Here is an 11,816-nt window from a genome sequence, read left to right as displayed (position 1 = left end):
CTGCTGAAGCAGGCAGTTCTCATTAGCCTACAAGAGGTACCATCCCTTCAAGGTGTGCACAGAGTGGGTCACAGCTCAGGGGGTCAGCTGGCCTCCAGCCAGCACGGGGCAGCGTTCCATTGCGGGTCATTCAGAGAGAGGCGAATTCATGGTTGTGTAGCCAGTGGTGTAAAAATACAGCTGGGGCAAAGAAATGAGGAATTTCTGGGTGGTCAGTTCACAGCATGCCTCCCAAGATTTCCTAATGCTTATCATTAACTATCTTGCCAGCTTACACTGGAAAGCATTAAAATTGGAAAACCTATTTTACACTCAGAAGTGTGATCACCTGGCTGATGAACTATGATATTCCTGGTACAAATAGCTGCCCCAAAGCCAGCAGGTGTATTGCAGCTGTTGAGTTCAATACAGTTTTCATAGTTTGTGTTAATTAGAAAGCCAGGCTAGCGAGTACAAAGCTCTTGGATATCTAAGGTGTTATGAAAACCTAGCAATAGTGTTTGTTTCAGCCTCTCGTGGAGAATATAAAGATGTATTTCCTTTTGTTGGCCTGTTACTTTTTGCCTTGTGATCCTACTAAGTGTTCTCCACCTGCTGGCTTCAGAAATTATTTTCTTTCCTTTAAATTCTGTCACTTCTACCCTTTGTGGTGCTAAATAACTTGACTGAGACTCTCAACTGTTTTCTTACCCATGCTAATAATTCGTTTATCTGGAACCAGGGGATTCCAGCTGCCCTTTCCAACCCTGTTAACTCATTTTTCACATGAGGTACCTGAAAAAAGACACAGCCCCGCTGATGAGTATGCAGCATTGTCTGATACAAGGCTGTGTTTTTATTATTTTCACCTTTATTGGCTGTTCACATGCGCTTTCCCTGTCTCTTTTGTTGCAGATCCTGCAGGCTCTAGGAAAATCATATCATCCAGGCTGCTTCCGATGCGTGGTCTGCAATGAGTGTCTGGACGGTGTGCCATTCACTGTAGACTCTGAAAACAAAATCTACTGTGTCAGAGATTACCACAAGTAAGGACAAAGTAAACAGCAGAGATGTTCCAATCACCCAGCCTATAATTTAGCTTTTCAGCTAATTAGGAAGTGCAGATTAGTAGAACAGGGACAGGGTTAGAAGCTAGAAGTTTGAGGATGGGGCTAGATCCTAGAAATTCCCGATATCCCTCATTTTGCCCTGCTGTTAACTCTTTGCAACTTCGAGGAAGTCACTTAATTCCTGAGCTTCAGCTGCCCCTTCTGCAAAGCAGAGTTAGTGAGAAATAGTGCTCATGAAGTGGTCAGTGATGTAAGAAGTTAGTCCACTCTAAAGTAAGACTGTGAATGCCTGCTGAAATGACTGTGAGTTGCTTTTTGAGTAGTTGCAGGGCTGAGTTTGACTTTTAAAGAATGCTTTTAGAAATCACCACTGAACGTGTGAAGTGAAACTTTTATCCAGCTTTAAATTAAACAACCAATAAATCCACTTAAAAAATCACTTGTCATTTAGACAGTAAAATAAAATGGCTGTGCTCTTAGCTGGAGGTTATGATATTAATGAGCTGCATACAATTTGAGTGTCCATCTGGCTTGCTTTGCTCCTTGCTCCGTTTTCTGAGCAGGCAGAGTATTAAGTGTTGCTCAGGCAGTGCCTGAAACTGTTCTCTGTTGTGCTGAGATTAGAGTTGCCTCTGTGTGCCACTGTTGTTCTGAAGGGATGTATATTTCCTTGCAATTTAATTTAATTTAGTTATTTATTTATCATGTTACATTGTGTTATAAGGCCTTAAGGAACCATACAGTCTCGTGGTATTTTCTCTGAGGTTTCCTGCCCCGAGGCTGCCACTTCTTTTGTTTTTCTGGGGACGGTCCTGCTCAGTTTCTCATCATTCTCTCTTCCAAATCTTTCAGTAGCAGCCAAGGATTTTACAGTGGGGTTTGGTTTTTTTCTGGCACTAAGTGTAAAATGTAAGATCTCTTTTTGCCTAGTTGAGCAATGTGTGCCAAGCATTACTTCCAATCAATGCTAAAATGAATTCATGATCTCGGGATGCAAAGCTTTCCTGTGGATAAGTTATTTACAGCTGCAGCTTTTCATTTTACCACCAAGAACACACAGGCCTCTCTTTTTATGTTGATCTGTAACCTGCCTTCACTTTCTCATTGCTCTTCCAGAGTTTTAGCTCCAAAGTGTGCAGCATGTGGACTTCCCATTCTGCCCTCCGAGGTGAGAGCCTTTTATTTCGTATCCCCTCTGGGGAGGGAGCATCATGTCTCAGGTCTTGTTCTCTTTCACATTTGACCCTGCGTCAAGACAAATGTCCTTGGGGATGGGGAGAGATGATCGCTTCCTCCAGCGTGCAACCTTTTGACCTAAGCTCATACGCTGCCCTTGAGATGTGACCCTTCTTTTGCTCAATAATGAAGCTTATTTCTGCTGAGCCATGCTGCTTTTTTCATCTCCTGCAGGATTATACTGCTGTTAGTTTCATGTTCAGGATACCTTTCCTTCATACCAATAAATGCTGGTGGTGCTCATGAATGACCTCTGTGTGACCCCTCTGGGACTAACTCATTTTAATACTAGGAGGAGATGCATCTTGGGCAAAACCAATTTAAAATGCTGAGAGCTATGATACAGTGAAATTACCAAAGCATTAATACATGATTTGGGATAGATGTGACTGTTAAACAGAGAGACTGTAATATTTCTGATGTTACATTTTAGAGGTTATCTGCAGTCGATGATGAAGCTTTACTGTAAAAATAACTGCAGGTGGCAGGATTTATTTGTAGCGTCCAACCAGCACTTCAAATGCATTTGTTCAACATTCTCATTATTGCAGGAAGCAATCTACAGAGTGCACATATCTGATCCTGCTGTAATCCTTTGTAATTTCTCTTTTGCTTGAATGCTTACAGGGGTCCGATGAGACCATTCGGGTTGTGTCCATGGACAAGGATTACCACGTGGAATGTTACCACTGTGAGGTAGGTCAGCAGCTTTCTCAGAGAGTGGGCACTTAGTAGTGACAACTACTATTATTTTTAAGGTGGCAATAAATCTCCTCCCTTCCAATGGCAGTAGATGAGCAATTCAAACCTTGCATTGTGCGACCCAGTCCGACCACTGCGACTCAGTGGCTGAGAAATTTCCGTCTTGAAGACAAAAGTTTTTGCAGCAATATGTCTCAGGTGTGATTTCATTTGCTTCCATAAATTTACAGGCAAAGAGTTAATCATCGCTTTTAAACTTGGCAGTTTATTTGTTAATGAAGGAACCGTGGTGACTTAGTAAGGTTCTGTTGCTACCTTTCAGAGCCTTCAGCTCCAGATCACATTAGTGTATCTGATTTCCAAGTCAGATTATTCAAAAATGCTAAGGTGATGACTGATCCTGTCTGGTGTAAGTTACCTTCACTTTCATGTGAAATAAATGCATGGTCAAGGCTGGGGAGAGGATATGGCTGTCTAAAAAATCCCAAGAGGTGCCAGATCTTAAACACCATTTGGTCTCCGTGCAGGACTTCCCAGAGAGCCTTCATACTTCTGCTGTGTGAATTAAAATAACTAGATGTCTTCTCTCACTGTGCTCATAATGTGGTGGAAAGAGGCCTTGACTCAGCAGGCTGGTTTCACATCAGTACAACTGCAATTAATTTAGCATGAAGAGGGGAATCCTACCTGTGAGTGTAAGGAAACACGGGCATGTTTAAAATACATTGGGTGACACCTCGCCACGAGGTAAAGCTTATTCAGTAAATCTGCTTAAGACAAATTTGTGCAAGGCTGCCTCTCAAAATGGGTATGTCAGGTGCTTTCCTTCTCGTGGTAAATGTTGGACTTACTAGGAAGGAGCTGTGGGCTGGGTGTCTTCTGTTCATGTCACAAAATCACCCTCGTGGAAGCCAGACCCCCGTTCACACTGGAAGATGAACATGTGTTCTAATAATTTGCATGGCCTCTCTTTTCAGGACTGTGGGATGGAACTGAACGATGAAGACGGGCATCGCTGTTACCCACTAGATGAACATTTGCTTTGTCACTCCTGTCATCTGAAACACATAGAGAACGGCACAACCCCAGCAGCTGTGTACCAGCACCACTACTAGTCAGCGTGACCTGTAACGGGAAAGCTGGGACAGAAGACTTGTTACATCATCTCCCTCTCCCCACCCTCAGTTGATTTCCTGTGCATGTTTTTTGCCAGTCGGCAATGTTCCTGTAAAAGGATATGAGAGATTTTTGCTGGATTCCCAGAGTTTGTATGCTTGTGAGTTCCAGCTGTATCAAACCATGTCTCCCTGACCAAGAATGTGGCATGTTATCTAAAGTGATCGGTTTACTTTTACGTGCCTTTTTCTGCTCTCTGGAGATTCATCTTCGCTCATTTTGGAAGGATTCTTCAGGGAAAGCACAATTTGCTGTCATGCCTATGAACTCAGATCGTGCCGTGCACAATTAAAAAGCCAGAGGCTGGCTTGCCTGCCTGCCTGCCGGGGACATCCCGGCAGCCTACTAAGTGTTTCCTGACAAGCACATTTCATCAGATTCCCTGAAGGACATCAACCTATTAATACCAGTTTTTTAGACACTCTCTCTTTTTATTAATTCTTTAGGAAAAGAAAAGAAAGGGGTCAGTGCAAAATGGCGCACTCAGACCTTCCAGTTAATTCCCTGAACTCCGGTATCAAGTCTGGCTGTAATCGCACCAACTCTCCAAGCCCAAACCAGGCGTGCTGGCTGGCAGCTGGAGGCTGACATCCCGTTTCAAACAGAACAAAAAACTGGAACAAGCTGGGCTAAACTACCTTGTTGACTTGGGGCCTGGGCTTGCGTACCAGCGTGATACACCGTGGCCAGACTGCTGTGTCAGAGTCTGAATAGCGGATTATATTTGGAAAAGAAAGGTCGGGATGCTGAAAGTGTGGACATGGGGAAATCAGCCTCGTTCTTGCTTGCAGAGCTCGCTTTTGGAAAAAAGCTCTCTGTACACAAACACTTGCCTGAGTTTTCCAGCTCGTCCCCACAGCTCAGCCCCCAGCCTGGCTACTCCTTTCTGTGGTGTTTACCCAGCACAAAGCCATTTCATAATGGTGCTTATTTAGAGCTCTGGGAACAAACTTGTTATCGTTATGAAGTCTTTGTTACACAGGGATTTAGAGCTCGGCTCCACAACCTGTACTCACATGAGTATGTTGGTATAAACAGATTTGCTCCCATGGATAATAACAGCTTATCTGAGAAAGGGGTTACTGAGTTTGGCCCTTGCTTTCTGTTCTGCTGAGAAAGCAGGAAGGCAGATTGTTTCTCTTTTTGAACCCCCCTGCTTTATAGTCGAAGAAATCTGCTCCCCCAGTATGTGTTACATATAAGATAGATGTGCCTGCAGTGCATGTTCTGTAGGTACCAAAGCTGTGCAGCCCCTCATGTACAGGTACAAAGTTTTTGTTTAAGAAAATGCTTTTAATTTAAAGTCTCAGATGCAATCAGGGATCTTAGCTACCCTTTCTGACATACTGTATGGAAAACTAGTTGAATCTTTGTGTATCCGTGCGAAATATGTAAATTCATTTCTGATTGATAGGGGACAGGATGACATTCTTGAAGATCTTTTTAGTGAGAAAACGATGATAAATTAGCTCAGCAGCGGCACCGGGAGTCCTGACGTGAGCCTGTGCCAAGAACCCACTATTATTCAACCAAACCTCTTTTCCCATAGCACGGAGGTAGCTAGATAGGTGCTTGGGCTTCACACCATGTCGTCAGACTGCCTCGTGTACCCATCTGGAGCAATACAGGTGCTAGGTGCAGCCAGCTGCCTGTCTCTGCCTGTGCTAATAAATACCACGGGCCTCCGTTTTGAGTGGTGCAAGTTGCTGTGCCAAATATTAAGCAGAGGCACAAGCATCTGCTGTGAAACAGATGGTGAGCAGTGGCCTGTTAGCACCCTCCCACGCATCTGTATGGGCTTGCCTTGTCTGAAACGTGAACGTCTGAAACTGCTTGGGGAGCTTGGTGGTTTTGGCGTGAAGTTGCATCGGGCCGGCAGACCATCCCGCCTTCTGCCCCATCCAGCCGTAAGTGCATCCGTCTGTTGCTGCTGCTCTTCGGGATGGGGATGGTGGCACATGGCTGGAGGTCAGTCCCGCACTGGAAACCATCCCGAGCCCCAGTTTTGGTGTAGCTTGGCTCTGCCACACCATTTCTGCTGGGGACATGCAACCCCACAGTGAGTGGCTGAAAGCTCAAGGAGGGGGACTTTCCCACTGCAGTATACATGGCATATATATCTTCGGAGAGTTTTACCTGTGATTTTAGAGGAGGTAAAATTGACCCCAAATACATGATCTCCCTGGAGCCTTAAATTTGGCCTCCAAATGCTGGATAGCGAAGGGATGGGAACCGACACTTCTTCACGGCTTCATGAACACGACTTCAAAAGAAGATTGAGGGGGGATCTTATTAATACTTACAAATACTTAAAGGCAGGGTGCCAGGTGGATGGGAGCAGTCTTTTTTCAGTGGTGCCCATTGATAGGATGAGGGGTAATGGGCATAAACTTGAACATAGGAAGTTCCATCTTAACATGAGAAGGAACTTCTTTACTTTGAGGGTAGTGGAGCACTGGCACAGGCTGCCCAGAGAGGTGGTGGAGTCTCCCACTCTGGAGACATTCAAAACCCGCCTGGACGCTGTCCTGTGCAACCTGTTGTAGGTGACCCTGCTCTGGCAGGGGGGTTGGACTAGATGATCTCCAGAGGTCCCTTTCAACCCTGACCATTCTGTGATTCTGTGATTCTCTGACACAAAGTATGTAACTGGTGCTGTGTCCAGGCAATATGGGTTGGGGGCAACAAAACACCCAGGGCAGATCCTGCAGTGCTGTCACCCCAGTGTGCCATGTCAGCTTGGCACACAGCTGAGCATGGTGGAGGGATGTCTCAAGATGCTACTGTGATCTTAGGACTGTCTGAAGGAACAGAGGTGGGAAATAATGCCAGCTGAGCGTCCCTGGTAAATAATTTAGATAGTCCTGGGCAAGTGGTTCCCCTCCCTGAGCTTTCTTTGGCAGGGAAGGCAGTGAGATATCAAAGGGGCTTCTGGAAGTGAGCTGTAAACACCGATCCTGATCTGTTTTTCTGTCTCTGAGGGACCAGCTACTGCGTGGCTCATGCTTTTGCTAGCTCTTGATTTTTAGAGCAGCCCCTCATGCACATTTTCTGGCCTCTGTTTTGGGAAATGATCTGAAAACTCTAATGGGGCTGATATTTTCTTTTTGAGATGCGGTGTTAGCTTCTGTCTCGCTCTTTCGGCCTTCCCCACAACCCCAAAATAAGCAGGCAAGAAGGGGAGGGGGAAAAGGTCAATTTTCCTTGGTGGAAAGCCACGAGCAGTCCGTTTGCAGCAAGCTGTCCTGCAGGAGCCTGCTTTCCATCAATGGAAAGTTTGGCCTCGGGTCCCACAGGGTGTCTTGTTACTCCTGTCAGCCATCCCGTATCCCTCAGCACTGGGGAAATGAAGGCTGCCCTACTTTTCAGTTTTGAGGTCCCGTGTAAATTATTAAGTGCCAATGCTCTCCTTTCCTGTATTCACGAAGAGCTGGAAGTGACAATGTGAAGCTGTTGAAAATGAAACGTGTGAGTTTGTGGTTCTGAAGCTAAAGCATCTGCTGCATTGCCCTGCTCCCTTACGTGTCCTGACTTGCGCTGCTTTTATCTTTGGGAGTTTGAATTCATTTAAGCTCATTATTATTTCTCCTAGCTTGTGGGCGTCTGAGTCCCCGGTGATTGTCCCTGGCTTGTTCCCAGCTCTGCGGCTGCCTGACGGTGGGTCCGGGACAAAGGGGAGGCAGGGGCATCCTGCACCGGGGAGGCTTCTGCTCCTCCTGGACCACCACCAGGCATCTGTGGAGCTGCAAGCCCTCACTGCCTGCCTTCAGGCAGCTCCCCCAGAGGGAAAAAGCGGGCAGGCAGGTAGCTCTGGAGCTGGAGGTGCGAGGCTTCGCAGAAGAATTTCAGAAAACATGTTAAATTCTGCCCGTCACCTGGCTGATACGAACTGGGTTTTGCTGTTCACGTGAACCTTGCTGGTTTTTTATTTATTAAGATGCTGAAAAGTGTTATGAAAAGTTAGTCCTAATTCCTCCCCCTCAGCGTGTTTTTCTGACTGGTTTTAGGGTAAGGGACCCTTGGAAGTCCCATTGTGCTGGTAATGAGTAACTCACATGCAAATAGTTATTCAAGTGAATTCCCTGAAACTTGCTTTCAGGAGCCAGAGCTTAATAGATTTTTTCATTCAGATCATGCTTTTAGATTTCTATTGTTTAGAATACGGAAACTCATTTAAATAGAGATTTTTGCATAAAAGCCAGGGGGAAAGCCCCAGCTATAGAAGAAGCAGACATTTTTATATAATTTAAAGTGTAAGAAACAGCTGTGATCAAAGTGATTTAGGAAACTGCCCTGATGTTAAAACAGGGAACAGCATTTTTGAACACCCTGGTGAGGAGCGTTTGATGAGGTCTGTGGCTCTTCAGTCTCTGCATTTCATTTGGGGGTTTTTAAAATGTATTCCCAGTCTTTCAGGTTTAAATGATTTTTTTTTTTTTTTTAAGATCTTTTTACAACAAAGTGAATAGCTCCTTGGTCTTGAAATGGTGGATTCTTATCAGCATCATGTGTGCTGTGGCAGATGTGAAAGGGGGAAATTTGGCTCGTAAGAGCTGGTATGGGTCTAGCTGGCCGTTCAAAAGGGAGGGGTATCTTTGGCTGCCAAGAGAAGAAAGTAAATATCTTCCTGTGCTTGCTTCTTGTGCTGGTTTTTAGCACTGGGCAAATATTTGGCATCCTGGAATTTCAGTATTTGGGTCTGTTCTTAAGCACTGCTGTGACCTCCTCCTCTCCCTCTCGTGAGTTCACAGCCCTGGGGAGAATTGCAGGCACACACTTCCTAGTGAATTTAGTCCCTGTTTTGCACTTCTCTAGAAATTTTACCACTTTATTATTTCAGTAACAGCAAAACCATGTCCTTGCTTAAAGGAAAATGGACACACACTCTCCATCCTCACTTGAACGCTTTGACCTGATCCTCTGAATTACCTGAATATCAGCCTGGTGCTGGGTCGATGCGGCGGCAGCTTTGTACTCTGCTGCTGTTGCTAAGAAAATTGCATGAAGGACTCCGTCTGCATTAAACTTGAAGTGCACGGGCAGGCAGTCCCACTGAAACCAATAAGGCTGCGCACATACGTGAAAATCGATGTGTGTGCGTAAGTCAGTGTTGGATCAAGGGCAGAGTGATTTTATTACGGACAAGGCATACCTGAGGATGAATCTGCGGCAGTGTGAAAAGTTGCCTTGAAATGATCACTAAAATGGACTTTTTGGTTCAATAAACATAAATACGTACTGAAGCAGTGAGGGTGCATGGAGAAAGGAGGGTGTGACTTAAAATACAGTAGCTGTTGGGAAAAGAGGATAGGTGATTACGGAGAGCAGGGGAGAAGGTGGTATGGAGGGCATTCACTTTTGTTTGTTGTATTCCTGTGCATTTATTGCAGGGAGGTTCGAGGGGAAACGCGCTTGCGTAGGCTGCTCTGGACTGTGCTTCTCCCGTGTCAGCCATGGCTGTGTGCTCTGTGTCTGCTTTTGGTGTCGTGTGTGCTGTCGGGTCCATGCACATGGACGTGCCGCATGCACTGCCTGCGAGAGAGCTGCCTTTCGCACCTCTGTGCCCATGCCAAGTGTTTGTACATGCATTTTGAGCAACCTTCTGTGCATGAATGTAAGAAGGACAAGTTGACCCAGGCTTATTGCTGGAGAAGCATTTTTGGAGTCGGTACTTGTGGGCAGGGAAGGGCCAGGGCCAGATACACGTCCCTTTTCCTCCATCCTCTGAGGCCAAGCGCCTGCGTCACTGGGAGAAGCTGGGAAAGGGGGTTTGCCTCTTTTCACACTGCATTTGTGTGTTCATTTTTCTTTTCCATTTCTGCATCCTGCCGCTCACTGGCTGCAGTGGCACTAGGTGTACGTACTGGAGCCGATGAGGTAGATGTCTTCCTGCCGTGAGCCTAGAGAGAGCCCAGAGCGGCTCCCCCATCCTAAGGAGAAGCAAAATTAAGCTTTTCTTAGCAATAAAACCCCTCACCCTGCTTTCTTCCAGGGCAGCCAGAAGCTTGCGTGGCAATATGCGTCAGTAGTAGCCTGCTAAGACAAGATGAGAGAAGGGAGGAAACTGTCCCCACGTGAAAATACGTGGCGTAGAGCCCCTGAAGACAGAACGACAGGGATGCCCTGTTGGCCCTGGTGCAGGGATGGCCGGGCTGTGGTTCCCAGCCCCGATGGCACCGACCTTCGTCCCCACGCAGCAGGTCTGCGGTGCATGGCCAGACGGGGGCCCCGGCACACACACACACACACACACAGGCTGTGGATTTCTGTATCCGGAAGGCAAATCCAGAGCCTGGCCAACAATACTGAACGGTACTAATTGTTTTGTTTATGTTTCCTTCAAAGCTCAACTCTGGGAGAGAGTATTTTAGGATTTGTGCTGGTGTAACTAACCTTAGCCACCTGTGAACACAGCCCTCTTTTCTTCTGTGCTGTTAAATATTTATAAAGAACGAAGGCTGGCAGAGGGGCTGAAGCCGCTGGCCTGTTGTGATTTCAGTGATTAAAGACAATACCATAAAGCAGTACTCAGCGTCAAGTCTTTCCTAAAATTACAATGATTTTCATCACCCAGGGTCCATGGGGAGGGAGTTAATCTGTGAAATGATGGTTTCCCAACTTCTGCCTTCCTCCTCTCCCCCCGCCTCAGTAGGCTGAAGCAGGGACTGGCGGGGGGAAGCCTTCTTTGTGGGGTTCACTGGGGATTTCCAGTCCTTCGCAGGTGGCTGGAATTTGCTGTCCTGCTCCAGCGTTCCTCTGGGGAGACCCTGGGTCCCGGGGTGAGGAACTGGGGAGGGATGTGCTGCGGGTGGGAGCAGGCTCCGGTCCCAGCACGGGTGTCTCCTTTGGGGCACTGGTGGGGAGGGTTTTGGGGAGAGTTCCCGTGGTTCTGGGAAGCAGGCGGCCACAGGGTACCCTGATAGGCTTCCCTGCAGTCGGCGACCATGACGCCTTGTGTCTGAGGACAGGATGCTTAAGGACTGCTGGCTGAGCAGCACCACAGCAGCACCGGCCAACCAGCTAAGATGAAGCGAATAAATTGGACTACCTGGAATTATACTTTGGGGTTCCCCCCTCCTTAAGGCGAGAAGCTGCCCAAAACCGGGGGATGACACCCAGGGGGCTGGATCTGGTGGGAGATTGGTCAGGAGGTGCCCCCCCAGACCTGCTCCATGCTGAACCCCCAGAATTGGACTCCCTCCCGCAGCCCAGGTGGGCACCAGCCTGCCCCGCAGCCGCCGTCCACGAAGTGGTGCCTGTGGTGGGGGGCTGCCAAGGGCCATGCAGAAGCCCATGACTCCCTGCAACACCACCCACCCCTGGGGTGCTTTGGAGGCTCCACCACCTGGCAGACCCCCAGGTTAGGGGCACGAGGGTGCCCGGGGTGGGTCACTGCAGGAGTGGAGGAGGCTGCCCAGCAGCGAAGGGGGTGCAGGCAGCACCCTCGGGCTGGAGAGCAGGAAGGGGAGGGAAAAAAAAAAGAGAAGCCGAGCCAGCCAGGAGTCGAACCTAGAATCTTCTGATCCGTAGTCAGACGCGTTATCCATTGCGCCACTGGCCCTGCTCGTATATATGCGTTTACCCGCACGAACTTTACCAGAGATCTCGCGCGGGGGCGTGGCCTCCGCTCGGAGGGCAGCCAATCCAACGCAA

At 47.5% G+C, this 11,816-nt stretch overlaps 2 protein-coding genes and 1 non-coding gene across 3 annotated transcripts in view; 2 read left to right on the top strand and 1 right to left on the bottom strand.

Annotated features, from left to right (window-relative positions):
* The window catches only part of LIMD1 (LIM domains containing 1), a 32,349-nt gene extending 27,731 nt beyond the window's left edge, over nt 1–4,618 (top strand). Inside the window, exons 6-9 of the mRNA XM_009895018.1 lie at nt 895–1,025; nt 2,166–2,217; nt 2,913–2,981; nt 3,965–4,618. Of these exons, the coding sequence (XP_009893320.1) occupies nt 895–1,025; nt 2,166–2,217; nt 2,913–2,981; nt 3,965–4,102 (390 nt within the window). The 3' untranslated portion in view covers nt 4,103–4,618. The remainder of the gene's footprint in view (nt 1–894; nt 1,026–2,165; nt 2,218–2,912; nt 2,982–3,964) is intronic.
* A 6,826-nt stretch (nt 4,619–11,444) lies between these two features.
* Nucleotides 11,445–11,816, top strand: part of SACM1L (SAC1 suppressor of actin mutations 1-like (yeast)) — a 30,682-nt gene continuing 30,310 nt past the window's right edge. Inside the window, exon 1 of the mRNA XM_009895017.1 lies at nt 11,445–11,523. Within this exon, the coding sequence (XP_009893319.1) occupies nt 11,445–11,523 (79 nt within the window). The remainder of the gene's footprint in view (nt 11,524–11,816) is intronic.
* TRNAR-ACG lies at nt 11,652–11,724 on the bottom strand. The gene has a single exon. It is a non-coding gene; the product is annotated as a tRNA-Arg (tRNA).

This window comes from Charadrius vociferus, unplaced genomic scaffold, assembly GCF_000708025.1.
Source record: "Charadrius vociferus isolate BGI_N301 unplaced genomic scaffold, ASM70802v2 scaffold51, whole genome shotgun sequence".
Classification (NCBI taxonomy): domain Eukaryota; kingdom Metazoa; phylum Chordata; class Aves; order Charadriiformes; family Charadriidae; genus Charadrius; species Charadrius vociferus.
Note: the sequence above shows the minus strand (reverse complement) of the source record. Positions and strands in the feature narration are given on the sequence as shown.